The sequence below is a fragment of the Anoplolepis gracilipes genome, chromosome 6 (assembly GCF_047496725.1).
Source record: "Anoplolepis gracilipes chromosome 6, ASM4749672v1, whole genome shotgun sequence".
Lineage (NCBI taxonomy): Eukaryota > Metazoa > Arthropoda > Insecta > Hymenoptera > Formicidae > Anoplolepis > Anoplolepis gracilipes.
Window position 1 is genome coordinate 6,709,786 of NC_132975.1, and position 19,612 is coordinate 6,729,397.

The 19,612-nt window shown below is 29.4% G+C and overlaps 2 protein-coding genes across 3 annotated transcripts in view; one reads left to right on the top strand and one right to left on the bottom strand.

Moving 5' to 3' along the window:
• The window catches only part of LOC140666498 (uncharacterized), a 44,727-nt gene extending 25,321 nt beyond the window's left edge, over window positions 1-19,406 (bottom strand). For both annotated transcript variants that reach the window (XM_072893750.1, XM_072893752.1), the window contains exons 1-2: window positions 18,562-19,406; window positions 5,160-5,220 (exon numbers count right to left, since the gene is read on the bottom strand). In XM_072893750.1, coding sequence (XP_072749851.1) covers window positions 5,160-5,212 — 53 coding nt within the window. In that variant the 5' untranslated portion in view covers window positions 5,213-5,220; window positions 18,562-19,406. The remainder of the gene's footprint in view (window positions 1-5,159; window positions 5,221-18,561) is intronic.
• Window positions 407-3,008, top strand: LOC140666501 (uncharacterized). Its single transcript, XM_072893760.1, has 3 exons — window positions 407-720; window positions 2,002-2,034; window positions 2,454-3,008. Exons 1-3 carry the CDS (start codon window positions 475-477, stop codon window positions 2,550-2,552), a joined length of 378 nt encoding a protein of 125 aa, XP_072749861.1. The 5' UTR covers window positions 407-474; the 3' UTR covers window positions 2,553-3,008.
• Window positions 19,407-19,612: the final 206 nt, after the last annotated feature.

A 19,612-nucleotide genomic window follows, 5' to 3' on the forward strand; every position in this document is an offset into this window, starting at 1 on the left:
ATGTACATTTCATCAAAGCTATTGTATGCAATATTGATCCTGCTTGAAAAATATCCCTTTCATTTTGAGAAACATCACTAATAATTTTAAAGTTCATATTTTTGAAAAAAAAATGACTTTATAAAAACACTAAAAGACCTAAATTAAATTTTTCTGTTTATTCAAGCTTCTTCTCATGTAAAACCATCCAACTTTTCAAACCTTTCAATTATGAACATTGTAATATATACTTTCTCTATTAAATATATAATATAGTCGTTTAATGTCGCAAGAAAAATAAAAATATTTCTATGATAAAATGTATAATTGTAATAAAGAATATAAGTGCCCCTTCTAGGCACGAAACTATGAGTGTTAATCGCATTTTTAGTATATATATATATATATATATATATATATAAGCGCTACTCGTTCGGGACAGTAACTCAGAAACGTGTAGGTTGACGTAACTCAAGTGTTAATAAGCGCTACAGAATGAGATTGTTGTGCCTATCATTAGCGCTCGCTATGATCTATATTATAGCAATCGTGCGCGAATCTAGAGTGGAAGCAAGAGCAACCACTCCTGAGAAGTCTCACAAACCTCCCGGAAGTTGGGAAGCATATGAACCTAATAACGAACTTTCTTCTTCTTCCGAGAGTTGGGAAAAACCTGCGAAACCGGCCACTCCTCAGGAAACCATCGAAGCATTTGCTTTAGGCATACCAACTGTTCTCGGCGTAAGCTTTAATTATAAACACCATATCAAATTTTTTTTATAAATTAGCAGTATATCCTGAACAATCAATAGTTTTGATCGCATCTTTAAAAATATTTAATTGGCCAAAAAGTGTTTTCGTTTTTTTACTAAATAATTTTATAGCTGTACTAATAAGTGAATAGCTTAGCTTCAGTATCTTATACGCGATATACATAAACTGACATTTATTTGAATACGTCATTTTAAAAAAAGGATTGAAAATCGTATTTAGCATTTGAAAATGTAAAAAAATAAGAAAATGTATTTTCCATTTTATTACTATATAAATCTCACGATTTTATTATTAGAATCGGTTCTATCATTCGGATGAGAACATTTGAAAGATTATAGCAGATAATATCGGATCTTTCTTTCTCTCTCTCTTTTTTTTTATAATATATATTGTTTAATAAAGTTTTATACATAAAATTTATATTTAATTTTCTTTAAAAAAACTTTGCCAAAAATCTAATACATTGATTTATGGAATATAAAGATATGTTAAAAATTTTTTGACATACTAACTTAAAAACATTAATTTTGGACAATTCAATTACATTAACTAAAATTAGTGTTTTAATTTTCAGGAACTGAACATTTATATACTATACATATGTATATATTTATTATATCCATCATATATATATTTATTAGAGATATTTTAACTATTATTTTATATTTTACATAAAAAGATAAAAAGATTATAAAATACAAGTACTTAAAAGTAAATTTATTTTTTATATTTATAAAAATATAAGTACACAGTGTCTTCTTTATATTTTATTAAGGAAAAGCTAGATACTTATTGGGAAAAATTGCGAGCATTTTGTATAACGCTAAAATAATATATTTTAATATCTTATATATATCTTATATCTTATAATACCTTATCAGTTATTAGTACTTTTGAAATTTCAGTTTCAATAATATTAAATTATGAAAATGTCGAACTCTTCCACGTGTCAAAATAGTCCTAAACTATCTTATATCACTTACTATGCAAATATATTTTTATGTGAAAAATTTTATCTCTTAATTCAATACAGGTTTTTTTCTAGATCTTTCCTTGAGTAAAAACGATTAGAAAAATATAAAACCTATTACAAAATTTAGTAATTCGTAGCAATAAATTTCGTTTCTTTTTCTATCTTTCCCGAATAGCAATTATATTGCTAAAAATTTATGTAAATTGTTAAACGTGTGTCAATACGTGTTTTTTATTGCACATATAATTTCTTACATATAAATTTTTTTTTATTAGGGGTTGTATTGGACAGAATTAGCCTTTGATACGGTAAGTACTATACGCACTATCTGTAAGTACAGATAGAAAGAAAATTATGCTTTATAATCTGAGACGGTGGACGCTGAGTCATACATGATTTATATCTTAAAATTGTTTTATAAAGCTTATATGCAATAATCGAAACAAACATTTCATATGTACGCTATACAGAATTTCAATAAAAATATCATTTTATTTTGAAAATATATTTTTCCTTTAATGTGGTAATGTACAGATAGTATTAAAAAAATACTTTAAAAAATATAATACAATTCAATTTTAATTAATTTATAATATTCAATTTTATATTGGATGAGATATATATAAAAGGAATCTTATTATAAATAAAAATAAACCCAGAGTCTGCCGTCCGCACTATTTGCTGTCGGACAATAAAAGTAAAAGCAAAATAATTTTTTGTCATTTAGGAGTACAACAACTCGATGCACATAGCAGACAAAATTAAAAGTGATCCAGAGTTGGCAAAAACAGTACAAGCATACATAAATAAGTCACTAACTTGGTAGTTACGGAGGAACTATACGGAAGACATAGGACATATACGATATTATGTATATTTCCAAACGAAAGATTAAAATCTATATAAACTATTATTTCGCAATTACATGATAGAAAATAAATAACATGTTTAAATTTATAGTATTGCATCTTTATTACAAAATTTTGTGTAACATAACGTTATGAAAATTAACATCTTGTATTTAAGATGTTTACTTTTCAATTATATATGTTTATTATCATTTTTATATATTTAAAGTAGTGCTTATGATTCTTCTAAGCAATGAAAGTGTTAAAGAAGGCGTATTAAAAGTAAAGAATGATATATGGTTACTTCATATATCATAGAATTAAAACACAAATTTTTGTTATAAACAGTAATACGCACAATATTTCTGGTTAAATTGTATGATAATGATAGTTACAATTGTAATCAATGATTTATAATAAATGGATCCTGTAACGACATGATCATCACACTTATCATTTTTATAATCTGTTAATGCACGATTCTGTGCATTTCCACAACAAATCATTTTCATATTAATTATAAATAAAAAATTAGTAAGATATAAAATTTATTTGAAGATGTGCATTTATTGCTTATATATTGACGTTTTTATCAATGCACATGTATCACATAGTACATACATGCACGCGCATATACATGAAGTTATTTCTTTTTTAATATTTATAACAGTTCAATAAAATAAATATGAATATTTTATCATCAAGGCCATTATACACATAATATTGATTGTGAATGCGCTGCTTGAAAACAACTTTCCAAGTCATATCTTTATGTTACATACAACTTAAAACGAACGTCAATTTTAATACACACGTTTTGAACATTTCGTGGTATATAACGTGTGATGCAATGATGAATATCTTTATAGACATATCAAGACTTTAAACTATAAAAATATAATATTCTTACGTTTACGTTATTGAAAAAAATTGCTTTAAAATTATTGTACCTATAGCTTCGATTCTTTTCAACCCGAATAAAAAAGAAATATATGCTTCTTTGATTGATTGTCATAATGTTTTTCTTTTCCCTTTTGTTTTTGTTTTCAAATTTACTTTGTTTTTTTTGTTTCTGTAAGAGGATTTGGGTCGGCTTCAGCCTTTGCCCATGAGTTTGGATTAGTAAAAGCAGTGGCAGGAGATAATCCCTTCAGGATCGGCCAAAGCTTTACTATAGAAGTTAGGAATATTGTTATTGTGCAAAAAGTATTATAATGGTTCTGAGACAAAAATCAGATTTTCATAGAGTTTATGATGTTCGATAAGATTAGAAACAGCATTTGTATAAAAAAAAAAGTATTTCGTATTCAAAATTTACTAAGGAAAAACAGGTGTGTAAAAGAGTAATAGATTATATTGTATATATATAATTATATATGTATATTACATAAGTGTGCTAAAAAATAAATTATATCGCCGAAAAATATTTTATTGATTTAAAAAATATCAGTCTTTTTTTTTAAGTTTGACAAGTTAAAATTAGTTACAATAACAAATAAAAACCAAAAGAATATTTGTATAATTATTATACATTGTTTTTTTTGATATAGTTAATTTAATATTTGTCTTTAAATCCTCTAATCAGTTATATATTTGACATAAAAAATTTTGAAATGGTTTATCTATCGCTTAAAACTGAGGGAGGTGAATTAATTTTAATAAGAATAAATAAAGATAAGTGTATTAAAAGTGTTACAATAGCTCATCAGTATCATTACTATTTTTAATCACATGTGTGTCTGCATTTTTATAAAAACGCTATTGTAATTTCAATTTAAATATTTTATCAGTCTATATAACATTTGCAATCTGATTCTTTAATATTTAAACTGATCTCTTTAATATTTCAACGCTACATTATGCAATAACACTCGATAAAACGCGCTTTGAATATGTTAATACCAAATATTTTTTTTTCCATATAATTCCACAGCTTTGTAGAAATATTTTAATAACGTGTTGTCTCTACGTACATATATATCACACAATATAGAAATTTATATAGATATTCTAATTATCTATTATATGTTTGATTGAGTCAGCTGAAGCGATATATAATTGTGACAGATTCTTTTGATCATATATTTGTCATACAACAACAAAGTTTGTATCTCTAGTAAAAGTATTATCCCATTAATCGACCACATGCTCATTATAACTCGCCACGCGTATTAAGCTTGGACAATCGCATTATTATAATTAATGCGCAGTGAGTTGTTATTTAAGTGGAAAGGAGAGAAAGAGAGACAGAGAAGAGGAGAACAGAGTCGCCATCTGATTAAGCTCGCCGTCTGATTAAATATCCCCGCTGGGTTTATACTAAATTAATTACAGATGGTTTGCGGATGAATTGTACTCTCCGCAAAATTCATGACTTTCTCTCTCTCTCTCTCTCTCTCTCTCTCTCTCTCTCTCTCTCTCTCTTTCATTATTGCAGCATATGGTAAAACTTGAAATTACTGGCAAAACAAATTAAACTACATTTTACTCTTTTTTTATTAATAAAGCAAAGGTGGATAAAGCTATTTCAGCAATCTTTTTGAAAATATGTAATCATATGTAATTATATATGAAGATTTTCTTACCTTGGCCGACGTGTCGGACTCGTATCACCATCGCACGATTCCATAGTGGACATATTGATTTCTGCAACATGCAAAAATATGTTTCTTAACAAAATTGATTATATACGATATGATACGATTAAAAAATTCGAAATAAGTTAAACAAGGATTTATAATATATTATATTTTACAGTTAAAAAAATTGAATAATGTTATAATGTAATTGTAATGCTAAAATGTAATGTTATAATATATGTATAATTTTATAAAAGAGGATTTAAGAAAAATCTCGATTAATTACTAAAGTTAATAAATTTTTCACGAGAAAATTCCAGATAGCATAGTTGTGATTCCATTGGCATAATTTTTTTATGATTTAAAAATTGTATAAAAATATTAATAAAATCAACCACGTTCCTCGGATTAATTATTTTTGCTATTTTTATTTGTTTTGAATAATTTTTATTATAAAGAATATAATGAAGAAAAAAATATAACAAAGTGAAAGAAAGAGACATTTATTTTTTTTTCATTTTTGCAATTCTATTGAAAAGTAATTTTTTTATAAAAGGAACATTTGTATCACTTTCTGATCACAATTTTCGAAAATATGAAAGCCAATAATGGTCTAGTTTATACATACTATATATACTGACATATTTTAATACGCGTATAAAATACTACTGAACAATCACAATCATTTCATTCTTTAGAGGAATGAATATAATTGGTATAATATTTACAATTAGTACGCATATTAAAATATCGATGTACACTAATTGTTAGCCAATAATGAATTAAAGCTCTCTTTAATCGATCTGTTACGGAACACACATGCATAACAATAAAATACGTAATTTATGATCGTCATTCATTGCTGCAAGCGGTCGAATTGTGCGGCACCGGCGCCGTATCGATATGCAATTTCAAATCAATATAAATGTGATATCGCGTGCGCATAACTGCTTCAACAAGATTGGCCCTTTTACCGTAAATTGTCGGTTTGCAAGTGACGACAGCTTCGGCTCCACCGTCCCTTTGCGTGCCGCATGAAAGCACGAGCCATTCAATTTGCTTTCATGTCTGTATGACAACATACATACATAAGCCGTTCATATTTGCTCGACCGACGAAGAGAGTCCTAATCTAAGCCTTGATCTGCCCGAAATCGATCCACCGCTCCGTTACACTTCCGTTTCGCGTTCAACCGTCCGGTCGTGTTGCGCGATTTTCATTTCCTCGTTTGGAAGTAAACCGGAACTTGTTTTTTTGCAATCAACAGACGCGCGATACAACAACCAACCGTGATCTGTTTTTGCGAAATTTTTTTCCCCTCGCAAAAATTCTATCTGTATAACTGTCTAAAAATGAGCAGGATTTTTAGTTACTACTGTTGAATAAAGTAAAATATTTAACAATCAGTGCACGTTTTTTAATTTCTCCTCTCTAAATAGATCGTTATTTGCGAAAAGATATTTTCATGTATATAATAAATAGAAAAAAACATTTTTTTTAATGGACAATATATTGTGTAAAAGAATCTTAATATATAAATGTATGTATATAATTGTACATGTGTGAATGAACAATATTTGAATTGTGTTATTGTAATTTTCACGATTTATTTATTAATTAAAACTATAATTCAAAACGTTTATTCAATATTTAATATCCGAGAAAATAATTTAAACTATGTGAAGCAGAAATATTGATGTAGAAAGCAATTTCTATATTCACATTAAATTATTAAAAGGTATATCTGTTTGAAATAATTGCATCGGTTAATGAGAGAAAAATGTAATCTGCTTATTTTTAATAACAATGAAAAATATAATGTAACTATTTTTACAAATAGAGTAGACTCAAAATAATTAAATATACATACATAGATTTTCAGAATGATATATGTAATTATATTGTATACATGTATGTTGTATCTTTGTTTATAAGATTTTGTTTGCATTTATGTAAAGAAATACATTCCTCTAGAAAGAGAAAAACACGTGATAGTTATTCTAAACGTATTATTTGTGATTTGTGGAAATTAATTAATTCGCAGCTATAATTACAATGAAAATGCATTGTAAAGTTTAACGTATATTACATGTTCTCGAGATTGCATTGAAATAAAAAAGTTTTTCTCTACGGTTTTACTCTGGGAATATATTCTCGCGATCAAATCTTTAGAACGTCGCTTTGCCGTGGCGCCAAAAGACTAACATAAGAAAAAAGAACTATGATCACATACGAAGGGACCATTTTACTCGATGTAGCTAGTCGGTTTTTATGAAGCTAACTTTGTAGTCGGGGAAGTAATTCCCCATCGGCGTACGACTGCGTAAACGAGAAAAAGGATGGTCGGAATTCCTTCGGTGGCGCCTCGGCCACTTTTCATTATACAGCTACTTGAGCGACCGCTTGTGCGAACTGTCAAGGATATTGCCCGTGAAAACGCGTTGCCTCGAGAAAATCAGTTTCATTGTACTATTCGTCTTCTCTTCAATTCACCTTATCTCTCCTCTATGTCTTCTGTGCCATTGACTTTTAATGTAAAACACCGCAAAATTAAACAGAAAAATGGACACTCACACGGTATCATTCTTCATAAAGTTTGGATTGAAATTTTAATTGTTTTTGGCATATAAAGAGATTTGAATATTAATAACTTTCTAGTTTTATAAATAATTGAGTATGAAGGGAGCTTTTTGCGAATTAAACGTTAATCAGAGACACTTGATATTGGAATGCTATTTGTCGTTCCATTTAGATGCGGAATTTACTTTCACAGAATTTTAGTTTTTATTGTTAAAATGCCAAACGCTGAAATTTCAAAAGTAACGAATGATTCTTTGTTTCTCAGAATAGATTAAAAGCGAAAATAAAAAGAGGATAAACGTGACAACGCATTCCTTAATCTCGAATGTTTCTTCTTGAGATCCCGTTGCGCGCGTACATTCAAATTAATCTCTACTCTCCTCTTTTACTTGCCTTCTCTGTTTACAGATAATCCGGAGAAGCCTAAACGTAAAATTTATTAAATTTCGATTGTGTTACAATGCGTTTCAATTTCCCGATAGAATCTTATAATTTACAATCAATACGGCACGTGCAATATTGAATAATAAATGGAAACATAAATTCTACATTTAATAACGAATAACCGATAACACATGCCTTCGAAAGTGAAGCGATATCGTTAACGCTATATATCGTTCTCACAAATTTAATTCCATGCTACGAGCAAGGACGAATTGTACTAGTGTTTAATGTTTAAATGTATTTGCATTGGCTGCACCTCGATGAAATTATATCATGTTTGCTTACAACATGAATAATCAAATGCCCTGTAAGTGAAAAATATGTATCATATATATATATATATATATATATATATATATATATATATATATATATATATATATATATATATATATATAATTTTTTCATTAATTATATGTCTTTATATAACTAAATCTCAAATTAAAATTTTATTAAAGAAACCGAAGAATGTAGTTTCCATTCCATAAAATATAGTTTGTGAAAAGTCTTCTCTCTCTTTTGCAATTATTCGAAAATCTCGACTCGATTTTCGCGAGAAGAGAAAAATCATTTTTAAATTTGCCAGAGAATCTATTAAAAGAACATCCGGTGATTTTTTTTGTATATGCATATATAGCATGCATGTATATAAATATAAAAAACGTATGATATGTATTTTCGTACGCTTTATCATCTTTGTTACGTCATAGAGTGAGAATTTCATGACAATAGGCAAATCGACAAACAATACGTTTAATCAGTACTGATGCCAGCCAATTAATACGCGGAATTCGCAGTAAATCTCACTTAAAAGGACAGTTACTGTAATTAGAAATCTACCTCTCTCTCTCTCTCTCTCTCTCTCTCTCTCTCTCTCTTTCACTCTCTGTCTTGCTCACTCTATGACGTATCTCCGTTCAATTCTCTCTAACATTCTGTTCCACGCTTCGCCGAGTGACCTACTGTAGGGAATTCCTCTATATCGATTCGTCAAATGTACTCGATAGTGTTACATCTCTCAATTTACACGTATTTTTTATATTTTTCAAGAAATTAGTAAGAGAACGTAGAACAATATGATATATCGAGCCATTTTTAGCACATAATATCTATATATAATTCAATAATTAATAAATTAGAAACACATTTTTACATATTAACATAAAAATAGTAATCCTGGATAATTGACTAATTTTTTAATATATTTTAAATAGCTTAACTAGTTTTTAAATAACTTAAATATGTGTATGTTTTAATTTTTAATTTATATACATATAAGAATTTAATTTTTATTTTATCGACAATAAAAAAAATGATGAAAACCCTTGAAGCGTGTTCAAGTCGAATTTCGAGATTTATATTTTTGCACTTTTTCTGCGTCTGATTAGCGATTAATGACGTTAAAAAGTGAATGTTAAGTTGTTGCTTTTATATAGGATTAATTTTTTTCAATTTATTAAATAAATAAAGAAAAAATCCATTTTTTATCCATTATTTAATTACTTTCTTTTATTTTTTTATATGTAATTATATATATTTTTCTTATTCTTTTATAATTCTTTAGTATATATATAAAATTCTTTAATAATATAAAAAGATAAATTATTTTTACACACATTTATATATAAGAGTATGTCGCATATTAAAATAAAATTAATAAAAGAATTTAAGAATTTGGTTTTTGGGATTATAATATTGTTGTCACTTTCTGATTAATTTTAATCGATTTTGATATTTATTTTCGCACTGTCACTTATTTACAAATATTTGCGCGGAAAATAATAACACTCTTTCAAAAATATGTTATATAATATGTTAACTTTAATATTTCGTCAACAATAAGAATACAGAACACAACGAACAAATTAATAAAATAACCTAACTGTTTGAAAAATAAGTCTACATAGCAATTAATTGCAACATTTAAGTGAAATAAATCTCTCCATTATTGATTTTCAAGATAATTTTCCGAAAAGAGAGGAAAATGCGCATCTTTTTATGTTTCATCTCCGTATTGAAGTAGCAAATTAAATTTAATATTTATTGTACTCATTTTCAAGAGATCATCTCTTAGCACGATGTCAAATTATTTATTATTATTAACAAAGACAACTTATATAAAGAGCTAATATCTTGTAAAGTCTTGCGATTGCTGAAGTGCTTTGTGGACTTATCTTTCAAACAACTATAATTATGCTATTAATATTGTTTTTTGTTCCTTATATTCTGTATTCTCAGTTTAATATTAAAGTTTAATATATTACCATTTAAAAGAGTGTTATATTTTTTTACGCAAATGCTTGTAAATGAGTGACAGTAGGAAGATGAATATCAAAATTAAATAAAATCAATCAAAAACCACAACAATAATATATCTCAAAAACTATTAATTTTTTATCAATCCTCTCTATTTTAATCATTACAATATACTTTTATATAAGTGAGTGTAAAAATAACTATTTTTATACCATATAAAAGAAAAAGAAAAAATATATGTATAAAATAAAATTACATGTAGAAATTATAATATCGTGTATATTATGGATGAGATGAATGGTACTGCTATCGAAAGAATTCTCCAGTGTATGAATGCCTTAAAGTGTTAGAAGAGCCGGAAAAGGATGAAACGGAAAATGTTTTAAACACATTCTTTATAAGAAAATAAAAGGGGCGAGAAAGAACTAATGGCTATACGTGAATATCCATGAAATAATTCTTTGAATTTATAGAAAAAAATGAAAGTTTCATGCACACATTGAATATGAAAGAATGATAGATAAAATGATATAAAATCTAAAACGAAGCTATATAATTAATATTAGTTATATACAAATTCCTTGCCCTTACATATCAATGTTAGTAACGTGTCAAAAAGAAAGAGGAACACGTGGACGATAAAAACGTCAGCATGAGCAACGTAAATGTAACAGATTGTATAAGTATCTTTTAGCATACATATAGTCGTAATTATTCGGGCGCTGCCGGAAACACTCACGCTTTTACATTATAAAGATAACATGACTGAAATGCTTGCATTATTATTTAATTGAATTATTATCTTATGTGAAATAAATATAAAATGTCGCAAAATTACCGTCACTTTTTAATCCAGAATTTCTTTCATGTTTTCTAAAAAAATCTGATTAACAGCTGTCGGTTTTTAACATTAAAATTAGATGTGTTTGTAATTAAGCAAATTAAATAATATATTCCAGTAAAATCTACTTGATATTAATTAAAGGAATTGTTTTATTATTCATTTGCAGTTTTCAAAACTCTCACGAAACATCTCTCTCTTTCAATCATATTATAATTCAGAAAATGTAAACATCTCACGAATTCGATTTCAAATTGATCAAAGGAACTATAAATAAAGGATTACAGTCTTGAATATTTTGTATGAAAGAGTGAGTGGTATTGTATGTACAGAATGTAATATTAAGCCAAAGGAAGGAAGGAAGGAAGCTCGCTTCGAAGCGGCCACAACAGGATTTGATGTAATCATGTCGGAAGCCATCTTAATGCTGTTTCTTAATCATCCCCTAGATTGAATCAATTTATATCGTTGATAATATTGCGCAAAGCTTTCTCTCCCTTCCGTTTACTTTCGTAAACTCCATCAATTAATTTACTTGCTTAGTCAACCGGCGCTTGCGACTGCAATCTTCCCGAAAAAAATTCTTGCAACGGATAAAGCTCGGACAATCTACTGTTGTCCCGATTTGTAGAAAAATCGAAAAACGATTATGAGCATCGAAAAAATCTCTTGTGACATTCTATATATAAAGTGCTGAACTTCCAAAAAAAAAGGAAAAAATGGAAAGGAGTAAAAAAATTAAATAGCAAGATATACTTATAAAAAATGAATATATGTATATATAATATTAATTAAATAGTAAATAAATGATAAATAAACTCTTTGAAAACATTAGATAAACATTTTATTTCTAAATTGTAAAAATATTATTTTATTGTAAAATGAAATTAATTGGAATTATTTTTGCTCAATAAATATTAGAAGAGAGAGAGAGAGAGAGAGAGAGAGAGAGAGAGAGAGAGAGAGAGAGAGAACTTTCAGAAAAAAACTTGAGAGTCTTGTCTGATAATTGGGATATCCTGAAATATATTAAGATACCTAAAGAGCTCTCAAGCCCTCTCAAAGTCGATGTAACTTCCTTCCTTTCTTATCCATTACGGAGATTAGTTGCTGTGAAAATATAATAGTCTTAATAACATGTTATATTTTTAGAACCTTGTTTAATTATATTTTATCAGCACAGCTTTAAGCGCAAAATCAAAGTCAAAATTTTAAAGAAAGTTTTTAAAGCAATTATTATAAATCAAATTATTTAAACTTTCCTCAAATAAGAAATATGTTTTAGCTATCGCAAGACAAAAAAAATGAATATACGCATCTTTCTTATTATTTCTTTGAAGTTAATTTTGATTGAGACTATCGTCCTTTTTCGTTCTTCTTTAAAAGATCCGTTGAAAATCAAGAAAGTTATTCCGAATGAGAGGCGCGAATAAGTGACAAAACTTTGTTCGTTATTTAAATTGAAATGAACGATTCAGTTCTTGAATGATTCAGTCCAATATAAACTTCAGCTTGAAACTTTTACTTTACTTTACTTTTTTTTATTGAGATATTAAATTAATAAAAAATTTTAAATACGTGTTAAAAAAAATTCTCTCTAAGTTTCATAAAGAAATATTGTTGCGCGTTCATATTTCGCCAAATTATGCGTGAGAACAATTTGTACGTTTTTAGATTTTTCTTCTATTCAACATGCAGATCAATGTGCTCTGTTTTCAATAGACAGAGATACTCTTGATGAAGCGTTTGTAAGCGGATGTAAGCGTTTGCAAACGGATCACGCAGTCCGGAACGACAACAAATAACTCGCGCGATACGCTTGAATCGCTACGCTATTCTATAATTCGTGTTTACAAAATGACACGCGAGAGAGGAATAAAAATCCATAATAATTCCGATAAATTTCCCCTCTCTGTCTTTCTCTAACGACTATTTGCTTTTTTGTCGCGGAAAATCGCGGTTGTGTTGCATTTTATTTCGATTTGTTAGGACGAAGGAGACGAGCTTCGCGAATATCGCATGTAATTTCGCTGCGACAGTTTGCAGCTTTGCGCGAATTTACCTCGCAAGTATCGAAGAGCAAAGTCCTGTAGCGAATTTATTCCGGCGATGGAAAATTCGAAATGTCCGATAATTATCTACGGTATTTGTATGTGTATACACTTGTCCATTTCTCGCCGAAAACACGCCTTTATCGATTTCGTGGGTAGGTTGGTGTATCGCTGGTCCCCTGTATTAGTCGCATTCAAAATTCAACCAGCCTGTCGCTGTCGATACAAGTACGCGCGATTAAGTGCGCGTACGTGTCGAAAGCCGATGTGTATCGCAAACGCGGCCTCTGCCACAAAATATCTCGCTTTTTACCATTTATTTTCCCCTTTTTCCTCTTTCTCTCTCTCTCTCTTTCTCTCCTTTCTCACAGATCCACTTTTACATCTTTTCTCGCTCGGTCTCTTTCTATACATACATAAAAATCCTTTTTAGCTGTATGTATACACGTATAGTGATACACAATGTTGGACGAGAAAATCCTTAAATCCTTCGGCCTATATTCGAGGATAAAATGCCATAATGGCATATCGCGTATAATAAGCGTTTGGAACGATCGAGTTATTGAAGTTACTGAAGATAAAATTAATGTCTTACGATATATACGTTTGCGAGATAATAGCGATTATGAAAAGAATTGGAAAAGAATTGGAAAAGGAATGGATCAATCAATTTAAAATCCGTATAAAAGCATCGGTTGTCTTCCGTCACATTTATACGCAGGCTCAAAACAATAATCGCGATAAATATTACACATTTCTCAATGATAAATCTGAAAATCGTCGTAAACGACAAGGAAAAATAAGGTAGAATTATAGTAAATCGAGAATATATTAGTAGGATATAAATATATGTTCAGTTTTGACGTAGACGTGAAATATCTAGTTTGCCCGATATTCCATCGACTGGAAATTTTAATTTATCTGTCACAGCCTCATCAGTAAAGAGAAAAAAATGTATATTTTAGAGAATAAACTCTCTCCCTGCGCATTCTAGGAGCAGCCTCGACAGCGTTTCGAGACACCGTAAATCATGAAAAAAGAGAGCGAGAGAGAGAGAGAGAGAGAGAGAGATACGCGCGATCATAAATCAATCTGTTATTTTGGTATTTATAGCGCGGGTTTATACAATACATGACCATCGGTCATGCGCGAGATGATACATACGTAGGTAGATCGGACACGTCCGCATGATAACCTATTTCGCTTAAATCATACACGGCGGGAAGCTTTTGACGTTGTCATTGGTTTGAAAAAAAAAATGAATAAATAAAATGAAGAAAAGAAAACAACGGGAAATTATGCGACTGAATTGATTAATTTAGTGAATTAATTTAGTCTCTTTATTAAATTGTTCTCGAGTAACATCTCATCGCACCGAGCACTCGACACTTAATTTCTATTCTCCCTCTTTCTCTCTCTCTCTTGGCCGGATACTCTCTAGATAACATTGATTTTCCGGCAGCAGAGAGCCACGTTCTTCGATTACGTGTTCCTGGCTGCGAAAGAGATGTCCATCGTCGAGAAACTCTACGTTTTCATCTCCTCTAAACGACAAAGAGTCTCGAAACAGCGACTCAAGCTAGCTCGTTGAAGTAGCTCTTTCATCGCGTCTTAAAATAACCACTGTTTCATTTGCACGACATGTTATTATAGAAATATTTGCAGAATAAAAGTACTTTATTACTGTATACGCTAAAATATTTTATTGATTTTTTATACAATTTTAAAACCGATCACGGTTAGTTGCTTGCTGCTACTATATTTTTATTATCACGTAAAATATATCATTTGTTGCAGAGTTTTCATTTATGACATTCTAAAATTATCAAAAATATGGACGCAAATATTTTATAGAAAAATAAATTAAATTCAAAAAGCGTCCTATGAGTTGGACGAGACGAGTTTCTCAAAAAAAAAAAAAAAAAAAAAAAAAAAAAGAAAAAAAAATTATTATTAATTACGATGTGATAAATTGAAGAAAGATTGCAATTCAGACTGGCAGAAAATAAATTTAGGTGAAAGTATTTTACTTTGTACGAGACTGTCTCTTGACAAAAAAGCATTTTTACGATACATCTCAGCTGTAAAAAGGAAGACACGAAGTGTTGCACAACATTTATTGTCGAGAAAAGTAATTTTCTTTAAAACGAACTATAATATCAATTCTTTCGTATGTTATTCCATATTCTTGGTTTGTAGGCCGTCTTTCATCATTACAGAAGATATTTTCTTCACCGGCGCGAGAAAAAAAGTCAATGAATTCTAACGTGTCATCTTTTCGAAACTTTGGTACGTTGCAAGCGTAATTGGATTTTCTTCGCAGCAAATACACAATGTTCGTACAAAAGAGACCGGTATGTTGGATGAAACTGTGAATATAACTTATTCCGTTAAAAGAGAGATAAAGATTATATATATGTTGCATTGTCCCCCTCAAGTAACGAAACTTTAATATCGCACAAACTTTGATTCAGTGAAAATTGACAATTATTATCTTGTGAATTAATTTGTTTTTAATAAACACACATAACGACAGAATAATTTTATCTTAAATCATTAAGTTTTAATTTTGTAAAATAAAAAAAGTGTTTTTCATATTAGCTTTAATAATTCGAAAAATTACATTTCAGATACTCCGCTGTGATTTTGTATTAAAAGAAAACAAATTAGAAGTAAGCCAAGTTTTCAGCTTTTGTTGCCCGGATGTTCAATCTTCGATCTTTCAACCCCGAATCTCACCTATCTTTATCTCAGGCGATCGACACTTTTTTTTTAACTTATCGCAAGAAAAGTACGTGCGCAAAGAAAGATAGTGAAAATCCGTCGTGTCACTCTGTAAAATAACATAACGCCGTTATGTAAACGTACAGATACACCGAACGCAACGATTAGATTTGAAGAGAAAAAAATGCGAACTTACTTTCAACCGTTAAAGATTATAACATATTTTCCTTATAAAATGCTTTTGCGATATTTAAAAAAAACCAAAAATATTATTTTATTTATAAATAGAACGTTGTGGTATATATCACGAATATTATTATTTTTTATTCAATCATAATTTTATTACGCGTATATTCTAATATATTTATAATATATTATTAATAATTATTTATAATATATAAATATTATTATATAATTAATAATACTCAGCGTGTAACGTTTTCAATGAAATAAATATAGTTGCTCGTACGTGTAAAGTCTCGTATGTATAAGTCATATCGTGACGTCTGTGATTATAAGTTTGATATTAAAATCGATCAATGCTTCGATTGTAATCGTAAATAATACGTAGTACATTCTCATTTATTTTTCTCTCTATGAGACAGCGGTATTCCCATTCCACGGAATATTCAATTAACGTCTTTGCATTTAATGAAGACGAACACGCGCTTCAGCGTAACCGCGAACGTTATTTAGTTATTTGCAAAACCGGATCCACACCTGCAACCAATACGCACGGTGGAAATCTCCTTTTGCTCAAAGATATTTATAATTGAGACCGTTTAAACTACCAACAGTGTGGAATTTAACGGTAATTATGCGGATTTATTATATTAATTTATGCGGATTTATTAGAAATTATTTTATTTATTCGTTTTCTCTCAAATTATATAGACACGTATTTTCCTCTCAATTGCAATTTTCTATGCTATAACGTTGAGCTCGTAATGGAAAGTGAATTCATGTCAGAGAAGCGAAAAAGATGAAGAACTGGCGCAAGTAATATCCACTTCGTGCTCCTTACAATTTTCATTCCGTGCAATATACACCACGAAAGTGTGGTAAATTGAATTTTCGTGCGAGAGCTCATAATAATAAGCCGATTATTTTTGCTTAATGCGGAAGTCACGCGATAAGAGAAGAACTCAAACGTAATGATGTAATATTCGATATCGATAACAAATGAACGAAAATTATAATGCAAGTTTAAAATTAGCGATACCTAAATAAAATTTCAAATGTGAAATACATGTGAAATACATTAAGAGTCGTATATCAGCTATTGATAATATCGAATCTCCCCTCCCCCTTTCACATACACACATTTCATCTTATCTATTTTCCAAATTAATCCTAAAATTATTTAAAATCTATTCTTTCAAATATAAAAAAATGAGTTTAATATATCTCAAAAACAAGGTCGAGTATGCTCATTCTCTCTCTCTCTCTCTCTCTCTCTCTCTCTCTCTCTCTCTCTCTCTCTTTCTGTCTCTCGCTGCTTAAAACTTCTAATATTCATCTCTTAACAAAGAGACTATATAAACTTATATCGAAAACTATATATAATAAAATTTACATGAACTTTTTTTTATCTCGACACATCACTATATACATATATATTACTATATCAATTCCAATCCTATCAAATTTTAGCAACTTTTTCGAGAAATACGTGGGAAAATATGAGCAGAGAGAAAAATCGAAATGAAATATTTGTATATTTTATGTAGATAAAGCAGAGAGAAAAAGCTTCATCTCGCGTTCAAAATATCTATTTATGTCATTCCTATTAGATAACTCATTCTATAAACTTGCAGATTGTAATGCAGTCTTTATAATTACAAGTAATTAGTAATTTGTTTTACTAACTATCTATGGTTATTCTTACATTATCATTATTATTTATTCTCTTGCTATTGATTTTTACTATTTCTAATAATGTAATATTGAAATCAATGTAGAAATAATGACTAAATAATGATCGAACAACATGTAAATTAACAGATTGTAAGAAAAATGAAAAAAAATATATAATTATTAATATACATATATTGGGTATAATTATACATCATTATATAAAATAAAAAAATTAACTTAATTAAAGTAAAAAATAAAAAACACACACGCATACACATATATATAAATATGTATATATGTATAATATTTAAAAAAATTAATTTGTAAAATAGATAAAGATTTCTAATTCAAAAGATTAAAGAGCACTAAACAATATTGATTAAAAGTTAATTAAGATGATATTAATTCTACATATATACGTATATAAATATATATTTTTTTTATAATCACGATCAGATATTTTTACGTATAAGTACTGATTTTAATAGATAATTATTATAAATTAGAAAGAAATCTATTAATTTGTACCCTAAAATATATCTTGCCATACAAAAACACAAAAACTTTCATTTTATTTTATTAAATTGAGCTATTATATCTTTATTAAAAATTTATAAAAAATTATTCTAATTAATTTAATTTCTTTAAAACTTACTTTGTAGCGAAAATGATCACGGTCCTCGATCTTCTTGATTTCTTCAGGGAAACTCAAATCTGTCGTATCTTAGGAATTCTGTAATTTCGCCATCGTCAAAAACGTGAAAAGTTCTCTGCCTCGTGTAATGTAATATCATCTTGAATATTTCTTTCACGGACATGATGCCCCGATCTTTAATCTTTACACATCCTTACTATCTGTCAGCAAATTCTAACAAATTTTCAGCGAGAAATCACGCTTCAAACATGTGAGATAGAAGATCGCATTGCATTTGGCTCATTTTCTTTCTTTCTTGATAATAGACAATGTCAAGAATTTTTATTTCACATCGAATCTCGTGACATTCGTCCAATTGTGCTCTCGTTTATCCTCGTGAATATGTTTTCTTCGATAAGAGAGAGAAAAAGAGAGATCCCTCGTTTCTCACTTTATACGTCACGGTGATGACACCCGCAAGTACAAAACTCAAATCACACGCTCTGTCTCCGCTTTACGTAATATTTCGTTACGATATGACAATTGACATAATCTTGAATATCTCTCTTCGTTATTTATCGTCGAAATTTCCTCAGCGACTGACAATTCTCTCCCTTATCTCTCTCTCTCTCTCTCTCTCTCTCTCTCTCTCTCTTTCTCTTTCTCTCCGTGACTGAATATCTTCTTCTCAGCTGAATGTACTTGCGGCAAAGACGATTTGTTTCGAGTTACATCGCAGAACACGTTGAATCCTCGTCCCCGAAGAAAACTCTCTCGTTGTTACTGATATCGTACGCTGAAAACGAGAGAAACGGGGATAACTTTTAGACGGAGCACACGTGGAGCGAACGTGCGTACTACGTGCGTGGGTGGTAGCGTACTACTGAGTTTCACATTCGCGAAAAGCCAATCCCGACCCACCCCCACCGCGTCGCGTCCTAGGCACCCTTCCAGGCCCTCTAGCCACCCTCTTTGCCGCCCCTTCGTTCTTCCACCCGGGATCGTCGCGCGCGCGAGCTCTTCTTTCTCTCTTTATCTCTTTTTCCCTTTCCTTCTCTCTCTCCCCCCTCCC